At 43.1% G+C, this 16873-nt stretch overlaps 1 protein-coding gene across 3 annotated transcripts in view; it reads right to left on the bottom strand.

Annotated features, from left to right (window-relative positions):
- Nucleotides 1-16873, bottom strand: part of LOC146862826 (uncharacterized) — a 354446-nt gene that overhangs the window by 37652 nt on the left and 299921 nt on the right. For all 3 annotated transcript variants that reach the window (XM_085643304.1, XM_085643305.1, XM_085643306.1), the window contains one exon: nt 13584-13676. In XM_085643304.1, the coding sequence (XP_085499430.1) occupies nt 13584-13676 (93 nt within the window). The remainder of the gene's footprint in view (nt 1-13583; nt 13677-16873) is intronic.

Here is a 16873-nt window from a genome sequence, read left to right as displayed (position 1 = left end):
TCTTGTGTTTTCCAGAGACGGGTGTCTCTTCAAGTGCTTAGTATGCATTTACTTACCTTATATGCAGTGCAGTTACTTTTACTATATGCATTTACCTTAGTCCTGTGTGGAGTCCCTTCCACACATCACAACCCAAATTTATGTTTGGGTGGAGTTTATTGTTGCTGATTGCTTTACTTGTTCTGGGTAGAGCTGTACATTTCAAGTCAATTAATGTGTGCTTGATTGGAGCTCCTGAGATAAGGGATAGCCATTGGCGTTAATCCCTGGTAAACCTAGCCTATCGTGCCCAACGAACAAATGAACAAACCAAGCAACGATTAAAAGATTTAAAGGAGGAAATTAAACGTTTCTGTACCTGCAACCTGGCTTTTCTGGACCCACAGCACGAAGAAATCAGGATACGACGACTCCCATCTCCGGTCTCTCTCAGACGATCCTGGACTAGCACAGAAGGCTACATTGGCAGGGTCACCCGAGGTTGCACTCTCCTTGGCAAGTAGGAGATGTCGCCACCAACGACAACAAGGAGTCGAACGGACACACAGGTGGCACCCCCCCTCGCTCAGTGCCCTCTGACATCGAACCGGACATCTCCTCATTCATAAGCCGGCTGGAACTATCGGAGAGCTGTCGCCCGCCCAGCCTTCCATGGCAATGAACCCCAGGTAGAGGATCGGGCCAGGATACGCCGTTTGCCCCAGGAAGCTGAACCTGGCCCAAGCACACCCTGCACGCCCAGCGCCCACCCGCAATCAATCAACACCGAAGCTCCACAGAGAGGCTCCACATCACCGCTGAAGACATCACGGCATCCCCTGAACTGCGGAGACCAGCATTGGCGGGGAGAGGTGCATTGTGGAGGTACGTTCTGGGACTGTCCACTGCAATTGATGCCCCTTGGCAGTGGGTGGGGCTCGACCACTGTGTCCTTTTCCTCGGCCCTCAACCCCCGCCTGGACCCCACATCAGCTCCGGGGCGGGCCACCAGTCCCGACCAGCCGCCCGTGACTGTCTGTGACTGTCCCCAGGGTACATAGAGCCTGCGGACCTACGGGGGTTCATGGTCCTAATTGATCGAGAGAACTCCCAGCTCGACGAAGCTCGGAGACGCATCTGTGCTTATCCAAGGGGTGCGAAGGGCGTGTGATCAGTCCTAGACCGCTGGCGTTTTCTTCAAACCTCTCTGCTTTGGGATTGTTAATTTTTCCACACACGCATCGGACCTGCTGAGGAGAGGCCCATCGCTGTACTGGCTGAGGGAGCTGGCTGGATAATAAGCTAAGTAGCGATGCAATGCAGACAGTTGTGCAGCAATTTTTCTTCTCTTTTCTCTTATTTTGCTCACGTGTTTTGCTTTATTGCCCCAGCCATTTTGAGCACAGGGATGCTCCTTCATATTGCCTCAACTCTATTTCTTCCAAAATGGTAGCAATCTGGAAATGGCACTAGAAAGAGGACTGTGCAATAAAAACAAACAAGGGTCTACAGCTTCACGATGAGCCTAGATCGCCAACATGGCGGCCATCTTGGAATGGCTATGACCTTCTATAGCCTCCAATGAAGGAAGTGTTGGATTTGAAATAGCATAGGAAAGTACTTTTTTCATAAGTCCTAATCAAGTCTTACCTAATTAAATAATATCTATTTTCGATGAGGATACTACCCGAATGATCAAGAACATAAGGAATTAGAGGATAGCAAAGACATTAGCAGGAACCACAGCAAGACTCATAGACTTGTAGAGGTTTTTGAGACAGGTAATGGACTAGAGGATACAGCAAAGTGAGGTCACCACTGCAGGACCACCACGGAGTATTATATATCGCCCTCATTAATTATGGCCGGAACCAATTTAAAATCAGCAGGCAGTAATTCTTACATCAGAAAGTACCCAACTAACCTATTTAAGAATGCAGCCAACAAATTCAAACACAATTTAATTAGAAAAAACCAAGACACGCTGATCTCTGACCCCTCCTTTAATCTGAAAAAAGGCATTATTGTAAATGACTTGATATTTTTCACCAGAAAAACTGCTAAATGGAGCACTGTCATGTCGAAGATGCTCAACATATAAAATATAAGCAATATACCACATGGTACTAAACTATTGATCATCCCGTCACCAAGATTAAGAGCGGAACTATGCATAACTATCTACAAGAACGGTATTGTGCTTATACGAGCAACCAACAACGAGTTAAAAAAAGTTTGACAACCTATTTGCAACCTTAAAAGAGTGGCTAGATAACACAAGTTCCCAACAATACCTGACCACACTAGCAGTCACCCTATCTACCACCAACACAACCACCATAGATGTCATAATACCTAGAGACCCTAACAGCCACAACCTACAACTTTGCCAGGAGGCACAACTTTGCCAAGGGACACATTTGACAGGAACTGTACAGATCTAGGAGAAGAATCTCTACTATACGCTAATATCGCCCTTACGCCATTACATCGGGAAAAATCAGTACCTCTCCCCAGGATATGATTACTCCCACACATGGGCCATTTAATGGGAAGCCCCATCCAGCAATAAAGGTTAGGGAAGCTAACACCTCTTCCATACCCCCCTCTATGACAGTACAAATAGCATCTGCGTCCATACGAATCTCGTATCCCCAGCTCGATATCTTGTTCATAGGACAAAGGGAGCGCATCTCACATCATAAACAGGGGAGGCGCAAACACCTGAACTAATGACAAAAAAAGGAACATTGAAAAAGTCATGGATCTAAATCACCGGGACACAAACAAAACAGGCAGATGCGCACTCTAGTATATCACCTCATACTCAGAGTGAAATCAAAACTCTTCAAATACAAGCCGACAATATGTCGCAGGACATTCTAAATACATTACACCTTATGGAAAAAATACTAGAAATCACTGTAAGCACTCACTCCAAAGTCGAGCTCATTAAAAAATCAGTGCATAATCTTCATGGAAAGAGTAAAGGGATAGCCATGCCATTATCAAATAGGCATAATCGACCATACAAAATGTTGAATATTTATCGAATGATGAAACCCAAGCCCTACTCCTTTCATGAGTCTACCGCCATCAGCAGAGGTGAGGAAATTAGATCAGTCCCGATCGATGCAAATAGAACGTCCTGGCCTAATAACAGAAAACCCAACCTTAAGAACCAAAATCAAATCCAGTTAACCGCCAATACTCAAGAGATGAAATCGGATATGTCAGGGAAACCACTTCTATGCCTACTGCTCAACTGTCATTCCGCAGCAAAACATTCCTCAGACATTGCTGCCCTCATCATTAGTCAGGAAGTTGACGTGACAATCTTAACAGAAACATGGCTCACGGAATCTTCTTTCCCATTCATGGATCTACTGGTACCTCCTCATTATAACATTGTTAGACTAGACAGACTAAAAGAGACAGGAGGTGGTATAGCCTGCATACAGGGATCTGATATCGAGGTCAGCCAACTACAGTCCGACCCTCTTGAATCCTGTGAATACCTCGGTCTCGCTATAAGAACTTCAGATAATCAAAGGTGCAACTTGCATGCGCTCTACCATCCACCAGGCAATAATGCCCCTTTCATAGACCAGTTAATGGAAATCAGCACGGCTAACTCTAACATTCACACTAATGATATATTCCTGGGCGACTTTAATTTACACTGGGAAGATAATAATGACAAACAGGTCAACGTACTCAAAGACTTTTTAGCAGATCTAAACCTTACTTAAGCCTGCACACTGCCAACACACTCGAAAGAGGCAACCTTAGACTGGGTAATCTCTAGAGTCAAGGACATTATAATCCACTCAATTGTTCCTTGCGATTGGTCCGATCACCATGCCATAACCTTCCATATATCCACCATAAAAAAGAATAAGACCACGAAACCTGTCCAACTTAAAAAGTGGACACAGGACACCAAAGACCCTAATATTGAGCAATTAGTAGCACGATGTGAGAAGGATCTAAATCCGCCTAACAACTTGCTGAACGTTACTCTAGTATGAGACAGACTCCTCCTCTATATTTTTAGTAGTCTTTTTAGTGATTGCAAAAGGCCTGAAAATGTTTTTCAATATGAACCTTTATTTATGCACAAGCAAAGGAATGTGATCAAAACAGTCCATTCTTTTTGATGGTAATCATGTACATTGACAGTTTGTTTTTTCTCACTAGCAGCCAAACAGCCGACACGTGTTTCGCCCTTCAATGTCTATCATACTTGAGCTTTTCAAGGCTTTGACATTCCTGATATTCCTGATATCATATTTATCAAGTCACTTAGGTCCATATTCAACGAGATTCGGCAATGAAAATGAGAGAGCGGCAGCAGTGCTTGTGTACAGCCCACTTGCAGTCCAAATGGTACATTCTGTGTCAGAGTTTCTCTTCTCTCCCGCTGAGGTAAGGGATAGCCATCAGCGTTAATCCCTGGTAAACCTAGCCTATCGTGCCCAACGAACAAACAAACGAACCAAGCAACGATTAAAAGATTTAAAGGAGGAAATTAAACGTTTCTGTACCTGCAATCTGGCTTTTCTGGACCCATAGCACAAAGAAATCAGGATACAACGACTCCCATCTCCGGTCTCTCTCAGACGATCCTGGACCAGCACTGCAGGCTGCATTGGCAGGGTCCCCCCGGGGCTGCACTCTCCTTGGCAAATAGGAGCTGTCGCCCCCAACGACAACAAGGAGTCGAACGGACACATAGGTGGCACCCCCCCTCGCTCGGTGCCCTCTGACATCGAACCGGACATCTCCTCATTCATCAGCCGGCTGGAACTATCAGAGATCTGTCGCTCGCCCAGCCTTCCATGGCAATGAACCCCAGGTAGAGGATCAGGGCCAGGATACGCCGTTTGCCCCAGGAAGCTGAACCTGGCCCAAGGAAACCCTGCACGCACGGCGCCCACCCGCAATCAATCAACACCGAAGCTCCACAGAGATGCTCCACATCACCGCTGAAGACTTCACGGCATCCCCTGAACTGCGGAGACTAGCATTGGTGGGGAGAGGTGCATTGTGGAGGTACGTTCTGGGACTGTCCACTGCAATTAATGCCCCTTGGCAGTGGGTGGGGCTCGACCACCTTATCCTTTTCCTTGCCCTCAACTCCCGCCTGTACCCCACATCAGCTCCGGGCGGGCCACCAGTCCCGACCAGCCGTCCGTGACTGTCCGTGGTCACGGCACACGCTCCAAATCATCCACGTCAGCTCCAAAGTGAATTCAGCCCCAGGGTACATAGAGCCTGCGGACCTACGGGGGTTCTCGGTCCTAATTGATCGAGAGTACTCCCAGTTCGACGAAGCTCGGAGACGTATCTGTGCTTCTCCAAGGGGTGCGAAGGGCGTGTGATCAGCCCTAGATCGCTGGCGTTTTCTTCGTACCTCTCTGCTTTGGGATTGTTAATTTTTTCACACACGCATCGGACCTGCCGAGGAGAGCTGGCTGGATAATAAGCTAGGTAGCGATACAGTGCAGATAGTTGTGCAGCAATTTTTCTTCTCTTTTGTGTTATTTTGCTCACGTGTTTTGCTTTATTGCCCCAGCCATTTTGAGCACAGGGATGCTCCTTCATATTGCCTCAACTCTATTTCCTCCAAAATGGTAGCAATCTGGAAATGGCACTAGAAAGAGAACTGCGCAATAAAAACAAATAAGGGTCTACAGCTACACGATGAGTCTAGATCGCCAAGATGGCGGCCATCTTGGAATGGCTATGACCTTCTATAGCCTCCAATGAAGGAAGTGTTGGATTTGAAATAGCATAGGAAAGTACTTTTTTCATAAGTCCTAATCAATTCTTACCTAAGTAAATAATATCTATTTTTGATGAGGATACTACCCGAATGATCAAGAACATAAGGAATTAGAGAATAGCAAAGACATTAGCAGGAACCACAGCAAGACTCATAGACTTGTAGATGTTTTTGAGACAGGTAATGGACTAGAGGATACAGCAAAGTGAGGTCACCACTGCAGGACCACCACGGAGTATAATATATCGCCCTCAGTAATTATGGCCGGAGCCAATTTAAAATCAGCAGGCAGTAATTCTTACGTCAGAAAGTACCCAACTAACCTATTTAAGAATGCAGCCAAAAAATTCAAACACAATTTAATTAGAAAAACCAAGACACGCTGATCCCTGATCCCTCCTTTAATCTGTAAATGGGCATTATTGTAAATGACTTGATATTTTTCCCCAGAAAAACAGCTAAATAGCGCACTGTCATGTCGAAGATGCTCAACATATAAAATATAAGCAATATCCCACATGGTACTAAACTATTGATCATCCCGTCACCAAGATTAAGAGTGGAACTATGCATAACTATCTACAAGAATGGTATTGTGCTTATACAAGCAGCCAACAACGAGTTGAAAAAGAGTTTGACAACCTATTTGCAACCTTAAAAGAGTGGCTAGATAACACAAGTTCCCAACAACACCTGACCACACTAGCAGTCACCCTATCTACCACCAACACAACCACCATAGATGTCATAATACCTAGAGACCCCCAACAGCCACAACCTACAACTTTGCCAGGAGAGACAACTTTGCCAAGGGACACATTTGACAGGAACTGTACAGATATAGGAGAAGAATCTCTACTATACGCTAATATCGCCCCTACGCCATTACATCGGGAAAAATCAGTACCTCTCCCCCAGGATATGATTACTCCCACATATGAGCCATTTAATGGGAACCCCCATCCAGCAATAAAGGTTAGGGAAGCTAACACCTCTTCCAACCCCCCTCTATGACAGTACAAATAGCATCTGCGCCCATACGAAACTCGTATCCCCCAGCTCGATATCTTGCTCTCAGAACAAAGGGAGCGCATCTCACATCATACACAGGGGAGGTGCAAACACCTGAACTAATGACAAAAGAAGGAACATGGAAAAAGTCACGGATCTAAATCACCGGGACACAAACAAAACAGGCAGATGCGAACTTCTAGTATATCACCTCATACTCAGAGTGAAATCAAAACTCTTCAAATACAAGCGGACAATATGTTGCAGGACATTCTAAATGCATTACAAGTTATGGAAAAAATACTACAAATCACTGTAAGCACTCACTCCAAAGTCGAGCTCATTAAAAAATCAGTGCATATTCTTCATGGAAAGAGTAAAGGGATAGCCATGCCATTATCAAATAGACATAATCAACCATACAAAATCTTAAATATTTATCGGATGATGAAACCCAAGCCCTACTCCTCTCATGAGTCTACCGCCGTCAGCAGAGGTAAGGAAATTAGATCAGTCCCGATCGATGCAAATAAATTGTCCTGGCCTAATAACAGAAAACCCAACCTTAAGAACCAAAAACAAGTCCAGTTAACCGCCAATACTCAAGAGATGAAATAGGATATGTCAGGGAAACCACTTCAATACCTACTGCTCAACTGTCGTTCCGCAGCAAAACATGCCTCAGATATTGCTGCCCTCATCATTAGTCAGGAAGTTGACGTGACAATCTTACCAGAAACATGGCTCACGGAATCTTCTTTCCCATTCATGGATCTACTGGTACCTCCTCATTATAACATTGTGAGACTAGACAGACTAAAAGAGACAGGAGGTGGTATAGCCTGCATACAGCGATCTGATATCGAGGTCAGCCAACTACAGTCCGACCCTCTGGAATCCTGTGAATACCTTGGTCTCGCTATAAGAACTGCAGACAATCAAAGGTGCAACTTGCATGCGCTCTACCCAGTAGCGGTCCGTGGAGGGAGTTCCGTGGGGCGGTGAGGCGGGGCAGGGGAGGGGCAGAGTGGGGAAATGTAAACACCGGAATATGGATGAACAGAGGTAAGTACACATTTAAATAAATAAAACAAATTCCTTTGCGCGCGCTGCATCGCAAAATGCGATGCAGCACGCGCAACGAAATTAGTTTTATTTATTTAAATGTGTACTTACCTCCGTTCATCCATATCTCGGTGTTTACATTTCCCCACCCTGCCCCTCCCCTCCCCCGCCCCACCTCACCACCCCACGGAACTCCCTCCACGGACCGCTACTGGCTCTACCATCCACCAGGCAATAATGCCCCTTTCATAGACCAGTTAATGGAGATCATCTCGGCTAACTCTAACATTCACACTAATGATATATTCCTGGGCGACTTTAATTTACGCTGGGAAGATAATAATGACAAACAGGTCAACGTACTCAAAGACTTTTTAGCAGATCTAAACCTTACTCAAGCCTGCACACTGCCAACACACTCGAAAGTGGCAACCTTAGACTGGGTAATCTCTAGAGTCAAGGACATTATAATCCACTCAATTGTTCCTTGCAATTGGTCCGATCACCATGCCATAACCTTCCATATATCCACCATAAAAAAGAATAAGACCACGAAACCTGTCAAACTTAAAAACTGGACACAGGACACCAAAGACCCTAATATTGAGCAATTAGTAACGCTATGTGAGAAGGATCTAAATCCGCCTAACAACTTGCTGAACGTTAGCGAACTCACTGATCACTACACCACATCAATGACGAATATAGTCAACTCCAACATGCCGCTAAAACTGAAAAGAATTGCAGAGAAAGATTAAAATCCATGGTTTAATGGGACGCTGAATGAAGACAGGTGGAGGCTGAGACTAGCAGAAAGAAAATGGAGACAGCACCCATCATCCCCCCAGCTAAAAACTCTCAGGAAACTTTTCGAGATGTTAAAACAACAATCCAATAAATTGGCCAAATCTGCTCAAGAAGCAACAAAAACTCAAGCTGCGAGGAATTCTGCGAGGAATTCTCAACATTCTTCACAGACAAGGCCAACTCGCTAGAAAGAGAACTCGGGATGGCAGCCGACAACATCTCTAGCCAATTACCATCACAGAACGATGATACCATGAAAAACGCTCAAGATATGACAAAAAATAAAGCACAATGGTCGACCTTCAAGTTATATGACCAGAATACCATTGTCAAAACTCTTTCAGATATCAAACCAAATAACCACTACAATGATCCCCTCCCCTCTAAATGCCTAAAAAGAATCAACCATATCATCGTCCCAATATGGACCTAAATAATTAATGCCTCACTATCGCAAGGGGGTCTTACCAGAGTGCCTAAAAACAGTTCAAGTCCTCCCCATCATCAAAAAACCTAAAATCTACAGCGGACCCGGCAGACCCAAATAACTTTCACCCAGTGACCAATATTCCATTACTTGCCAAACTAATTGAAACATGTGTGCAAAATCAACTGAGCAAACACATCACAAATTTCAATCTGCTGGACAACTGCCAATCTGGATTCAGACCAGGCCACAGTATGGAAACAGCAATCTTACATATAGTGGATGGTGCTCTACAGGCCCTGGATCACAATTAAACATGTCTACTAGTTCTTCTTGACCTGTCATATGCATTTGACACAGTAAATCATGAAAAATTACTAGCCCGACTTGAAGACAGGATGGGGTTATCTGGAAATGTTCTGAAATGGTTTGAATCATACCTACAGAACGGAACACAAAGATTCCTGATCAACCAGACGCTATCCCCATCATGCCCTAATTCGATTGGAGTTCCACAAGGATCAACATTATCTCCATCACTATTCAACCTATATGTGGAACCCCTTACAGAAATTATCCGGCACGCAAACATATCCTATCACATGTACACAGATGACACTCAGATCTACATCAAGATCTCATCGTTGAAAGAGATCAAGACAATGAATGAGGCCTTAAAAGTTTCATTACAATGCTTAACTAGCAATCATCTGAAATTAAATGCACAAAAATGGAATTCCTATTAATATCACCTCCAAAGAACCCCGCAAATGTGAAGGAATGGACCAAACTGATCACAGCGCTAAACTGCACCCCTATCCTAGTTGACTCGACCAAATCACTAGGAATCACGCTTGATAAGAACCTAGAATATGAAAACCCACATCAAATCAATGGCAAAAGTGCCCATTTTCACCTGAGCTATATTAGAAAAGTAAAACCATTCATTACTACGGCGGACCTCAAATTGGCAGTTCAGTCATTAGTTATATTAAGGATTGAATATGGATGTATAACTTTAACATGTCTACCTAAAATCTCCACAGCACCACTAAAAGTCTGTCTCAATGCGGCCGTAAGACTCATTACAGGTTCTAGAAAATACGACCACATTTCTCCACATCTGAAGGCATTTAACTGGCTACCATATAAAGCCAGAATTCAACTTAAACTGGCATGTACTACCCACGAAGCACTCCACTACAAAACACCAATGTACTTAGCCCAAAAAATTGAGCTATCAGGGGGAAGCAGACCATCCAGGAATGCCAGAGAACTGCTATTATAAGAGGACTGGACTCTACCGATTCCCAAATGAACTGCAACTTGATTAAGTTTTTACGCATTCATGAACAAAAACTGAAAGCTAAACTAGCTCAATGATAAAATCTGAAGAATACTTTTACAATTATGTATATTTTATGACGTTTTTAGAATAATCTAACTCGTATGCAATTTTATTTTTTCTAAATAGTGTATGTAATATTGTTATGGTTTTAACTAACTGAACAATAAATTCATTATTATTATTATTATTATTATTATAGTTCTGGCTGCTATTCATATTTCACTTTGAGATTGCACAAGGCTCAACTCCCCTGTTATTCTCTATTTACATTTCTCCTTTGTTTGCCATTATGATTTATTTTTATTTATCGTACCAGTTCTTTGCAGATGACTCTCACATTTGTTATTAATTATCTTCCTTTATGTTTGTGCTGCACTCTTTTCACAGCTATCAATACTTGAACATTTCTGACTTATTATGCTTTAATACATCAACTGAGAAACTATTTTTATCAGCCTCTCGTCCACACTTTTTATCCTTCTCAGTCAAAAATCCGAGTGTGATTTTGCACTGACTCCCAATAAAGCAATAGATTGAATTTAAAGACTTTCGTGTGGCCCATCGAGCACTGTGGGAACAATGTCCTACACTATTTAAAAGTGATCCAGCCAGATCATCAGATTTAGGAACAGCCATTGCTGGGTTTTTCAAAAAAAATAATGGAGAAACATATTGGAGAAACCCCTGTTATTTAACAAGGGACTGAGTTGTGAAATGACCTCTACTGCGCTATCACAAATGGAGGATCAGTTTGGTTTTTGAAAAAGATGGTACCTGTTGAGTGGGCCTTTTGGTTGGATGGTGGAAGACAGTTTTTGGCCTAAGCATAAATTACAATAGAACTTTACATCACGCCCTGGCTTTGAGGTAGCCAGCAGTATTCATAGTTTGTTGGAAACAAACTCTGATAACCATGACTTTAACAATAATACAAAAGTAATAACCATAATTTTAACCGTAACAATATTAACAGTCATAAAAATAATATCCCTTTCCTGTAAGCTATTTATTATACTATAATTTATACTTCTTTAAAATGGGACCCCCGCATTCACAGGGGTGCATCAAATTGATAGTCAGTTTATAAAAATGTGCCATCATTCCTTGTCTTCCCATTCCAAAAGCTTGAGCTGCAGTTCCAGATTCCATTGTTCAAACTTGATTTCTCTTCCGCGTGATCTACTGCAGTTTGAGATGTTTATTTGCAAATCGCTGCTTTATAACTAGAGAGGTGAAATGCAGCACTGCTTCCTGGCCACAAAGGAGTTTGGAAGGCAACCGGTGGTCATTTCTTTAATCATTTCAGGGCAAATGGTGGGGGATACCTTTTACAAGACACTATTACAGAAAGCAATGGGCAAACCATTCAGTACAATTATTTTTGTATCACCTGGAGCATTTTTTTTTGGTTAACATCTTTATTTATTGTGTTATCAACATGCAACCACAACAGATAGTGGCGATCCATGCCCCTTAGTAATAACAATCCAGTTTTACATGATAACATGTCCATGTGGGGTCATCACATCATGGTACCCAGTTTCCATTCCCCTACCACCGACCTCGCTAGTTAGGGCTCCCCTATTTGAGGTCATCCAAGGGAGAGAAAAGGTCTGCCCTTACACATAGTTCATCCTACCCAAGAGAGCATCTCTGTGTTACTCCAGGCCGTCCACCATGCGGAGGGGTGTGACCCCTACCAGATCTCCGATTTGTCGACCCCTCTCCCTGGGACAGATTCTCCCTTTCCGGATCTGCCAAACTGCACAGCAGGTTGACCCATATCAGACAATCATCCTCCACTTTCGCATCTGTTCTTATATCTCTCATTCTTCTCTCTTCAGCTACTGCCCATTCGTCAATGTTACTCAGCCATGCTAACACAGTAGGTCCCGCGTATGCCATCCAATGGATAGCAATTCACCTTTTTGTCAGTATGAACCCCAGCTGTGCAAACGTCTCTGCATCTTTCCATCTTTGGGGGTGGGTATGAGCCCCAATGGACACAGCTTAATACAGGGCTCCAGTGGGATCCTCGTCACTTCCTGTAGTTTATATTTACTGCGACCTCAGGGCAAGTCCAGACCATATGTAGGAAATCTACCTATTCTATTTTGCATCGAAGGCACCTGTCTGGTCCTAGGGGGTAAATGCGATGGAACCTTGCAGGTGTGAGATATGTTTGATGAACCACCTGGTAAAGTGCCAGTTTAAACCTAGCTTTACTGGATATCTCTTTCACCTGGACACGTGCCCATGCACATTCTCTGTCTGTCAGTGGTTCCTGTAAGTTGCCCTCCCATTTTTGTTCAACTCTTTATTACTGGCCTGTCTTTCTTCAATGCCATGTAGAGTCTGGACACAGTCCTAACCTGGGATCCCCCTCCAGTAGCACTGCCTCCGTCTGTGATATCGTTGGGGCTGTAGGAAACCCTGCCCATATTTCCCTGAATATCTTGATCCAATTTTGAAAACTGCAAAAATTGTCCTGCTCCCACTCCAAAGGTCCTCCGTGCCTCCTGAAATGTTATTCAGGTGTCTCCTGGCAATAGATCTCCCACTGTTATTCACCCTCCCTCCGTCTACCGTCTCACGGACATGTCCTGACCAATTCATATAAATGGCTGGAGCCTCTCCACCGGTAGGTCCCTCGAAATGGGCGGTGCCCTCAGGACCCGCTTTACCACTGATTCCCATGTCTAAGCCACTTGACGCAATATATAAGAGCAGGTAGGTGTTTGGTGCGCTCCTGCCATAAGATAGCTTCTCTGCTCCCTCCACTTCTGCTAACAATCACTTTTCCCAATTGTCCTCTGTTGAACATCATCGCACTGCATGTTGGAGGTACGGTGTAGTTCCAGGCCCATAAGACCCAACTGCCCTTTCTCAGCCTATAGCTTGAGCACTGACAGTCCTACCATAGTCCTCTTCCGCGCCCAACCCACTGTACAACTTCTTAAACATAGTAGGAGGTATTGGACATAGGGAGTTCTGCAGTGCATATAGGCACCATGGGAGGAACATGGAGCAATGTATTACTAACAGGGTCATCCATTTCATATACTTAAATGTAAAATTGCCTATGAACTCTGTTTCTAAACAGTATGAAAGATCCGAGCCATTCATATTTATTACATGAAACTAGTCATTCCCAGTACCTGTAACCACATCATAGGAAGATCCTGGAGCACCACGGCTGGACAGTACTGCACATCGATCATAGGGTAAGGGCATACCACAGCATCTCCTTCCTGTCGAGGACATAAACAGTTCAATTACATGAAAGGGCCACATCAACAGTACATCAGTCAAAGATTTGTTATCTAAATTTAAATTATTTTCTAGCAAAAGAAAACATTATCTGTTAAAATAGCTGAGAATTGCCTAAAACCTCTATATACGAAAATTCCTGGAGAACTATTTATCAAGAAGTTGTACAGGCTGTCTGAAGGTTCTAACTGTGACACTGGTTAGCAGCAAAGCAACATTACCATGCTTTTTAGGCTACTCACATTTGAAGCTTAAAAGGCCCTTGTGCAAAATGATGTCATACTCAGTGCAACGGGCTTGTTTTATGCCAAAGCCTTGGCTTAGGGAGTATTAGAGATGTTTAGAGATGCATTCAGGAGCGAACAATGTTACGCACAGTTTAATGCTGCAGTTCGTCTTTGGTAAATGGATAGGATATGAAATAAAATGAAAAATACTAGCCAAGTGTAACCGCAATTTAAAATTGTGCTGCTGGAAACAAACATTTCCAGAGCACAATCTTCAAATATCACTGCTTGAACCAGGAAGACAGTAATGTAAATGCATCAGTTTATGGAGAGAGCCTTCAGAATGGTTGCTCTGATGGAATTAGCAAGGAAGAGCATCTGCCTAAAAGGCAACTTGGTGAAAATACATCTTGTCGCCATTGGGAGCAGGTTTGTAGCTATTGTCTTCATTGCCCATGGTTAATATCAAGCTTCCTGAGATTTGTAGGTCTGGCCTGGAGGCAGCTTTAGCTGTTTCACCTTCTGTAATCCAAAAAATCATAACTAATAAATACATAGAAGGGATGTGGGTAAGCTTGTCTGTTCAGCTGTCACTCACATTTGTTTCTGCCCACCACGGAATAAAGCATGGGGCAATGTGCCAGCCCACTTCGGTAATTGACATTTTTGTACTGCGAGTGATCCCACTTCAACCTAAAAGGAAGTCCACTTCCATTCCGGGCTTGCAGGCTACTATTTTAATTTGCCAATATTTTTTCTTTCCATCCATTATCCTTTTTTATCTCATTTTGTGTGTTAAAATGATGTCTTTTGATTACAGTAATTGTAATTCAAAACGAATAGTATATTATCTTTGAGCCAATAAGAACTATATTATAAGAAACACGTGCATCGGTCTACTTATGTATATGTTTGCATGAAAGCTTCTAAAATAATATAAAGTAATAATAAAATAAAATAGCCATAGCATCAGCTTGCCGATGCCAGCCATATAGACTTTGCCAATGCTTGATTCCAAAGGGTAGTAAGAGTCTTACCTGGAATTATCAGTTGTGGTGAAGAAGTACAATGATCTCATTGAATCACTCTCTACCTTTAGTCTCATTGAGTTGGAGTTATGGGATACCCTCCTGCCACGACCCTGTAGAGGTTGTAGATCTGAGAAGGCATGTAGAAGACCTCATGTACGCCTTATAAATCTAAGAGCTGCACTTTCCCAATGCTTGGCTTATCATGGTTGTAAAAATAAACATAATGTCAAACTATTTGTGAATTTACCCCCTAAGGTCTAAACCATAACAGAGAATAACTCCACAACCTAAGTGAGTGGCATCTTCAACTGCTTGACTGCAGGGAATGGTGATTTTAAAAAACAGCATTTGTCTATCTACTTGGGTGTTACAACTGCAGATGTTATAAGCCTGTCGTGTAGTTCCTAGGACCCCCCCAGGACCTGTGCGTTTTGGATGATCTAAACTGAGGGCTTGGTGTGCAGACAGACTCTGGACACCCCCGAAGGATGAGACAGCTGTTAGACCTGCTAGCACTAGTGCCACTATTCTACAGCGGTGTCGGTAGTTTCTGGCAACCTCTGAACATGACAACCCTGATTCCTCAGGTATCGTGGAAACAATACGGTATCTTTCGTTCAGACACACGTGCTTGCTTTTCTCAGAATACATAGAATGACGATTGGAACACTTTCAATAATTATTTGTTGGTCAAGCATCAGTCTAGTATGAAACATATTAGCTGAGACAGGAGCAGACAAATGTAATCGCTAGTACCAATATCGTAAAAAGTTGATACATTTCTACCATTGTGCAAATAAGATGAATAAAAGCATATTAAATAAAACAATAGCATCTGCGTACTCCTATAATGCGTAGCCTACCTAACTGTGCCAAGCCTAGATGTGTAGGTGAAGCATGTATGTGTAAGTGCTAGGATACGTCCTAATGGTTTCAATAATTATTTATTGGTCAAGCATCAGTCTAGTATAAAACATATTAGCTGCGACAATCAAAAGACAGGAGCAGACAAATGTATTCGCTAGTACCAATATCGTAAAAAGTAGATACATTTCTATCATAGTGCTATAAGATGAATAAAAGCATAATGTATAAAACAATAGCGTTGGGGGACTCCTATGATGCATAGCCTACCTAACTGTGCCTAGCCTAGATGGGTAGGTGAAACATGTATGTGTAAGTGCTAAGATATGTCCTAATGGAACCTAATGTAGCCAAAAATCGCCAGGGGAAGTGCTAACCCGTCACCTGATGGTTCTGAATGAAGGACCCCGTCTCTGCTTCTAGGATTACAGCCTGCAAGGGATGTCAGATCTCTGCTTGTCAAAGGATCAGCTGGCAGAGCCTCGTCTTAGCTTGGAAGGAATTCTCCTCTGTCTTTTAAGGGAGAGTCTTTTTTTACTAAAGTCGTCACTCCAGGGTTTTTCTAGAATTGATATGTTTTGAAAACATTTGTTACTCCCCTGCTAATCCTTTTCTAAACAAATATGATCATGCACAGCTGGCTGTTGACCATGAATGAAAAGAAAGTGGTGACCCTTATACAGAATAAATCTACCGGGCCTGAGGACATGTTTATGTACATCAGGTACAGGCATTAAGATATGGTACCAAGAGCCTGTTGTCGAAGAGACAGAAGTAAGCTACTAGGTAAAAGATCACCTGTGTAAGGCTGTTATGTTGTGCTCACCACCCTGCCCCCCCGCACCGTGAGGGAATTACCCCCGCAGCAAAGGGGATAATTCCACCTTTCCAGCCATATGACAGATTTGTGCTCTTTGAAACTAGGCCTTTAATGAAGATGTAATGAGGCATTTCACCACTGTTGACCTTCACTTACCTATATTGATGTTCATCAACCTTACCTCCTCCATAATAACGCCATCCTAGGCAGACTCGAAGCAGCACTGTATTAAGCAG

Source organism: Triturus cristatus, chromosome 2_2 (assembly GCF_964204655.1).
Source record: "Triturus cristatus chromosome 2_2, aTriCri1.1, whole genome shotgun sequence".
Classification (NCBI taxonomy): Eukaryota; Metazoa; Chordata; class Amphibia; order Caudata; family Salamandridae; genus Triturus; species Triturus cristatus.
The sequence above is the reverse complement of the archived record's forward strand: the minus strand, read 5'-3'. Positions and strand labels throughout refer to the sequence as shown.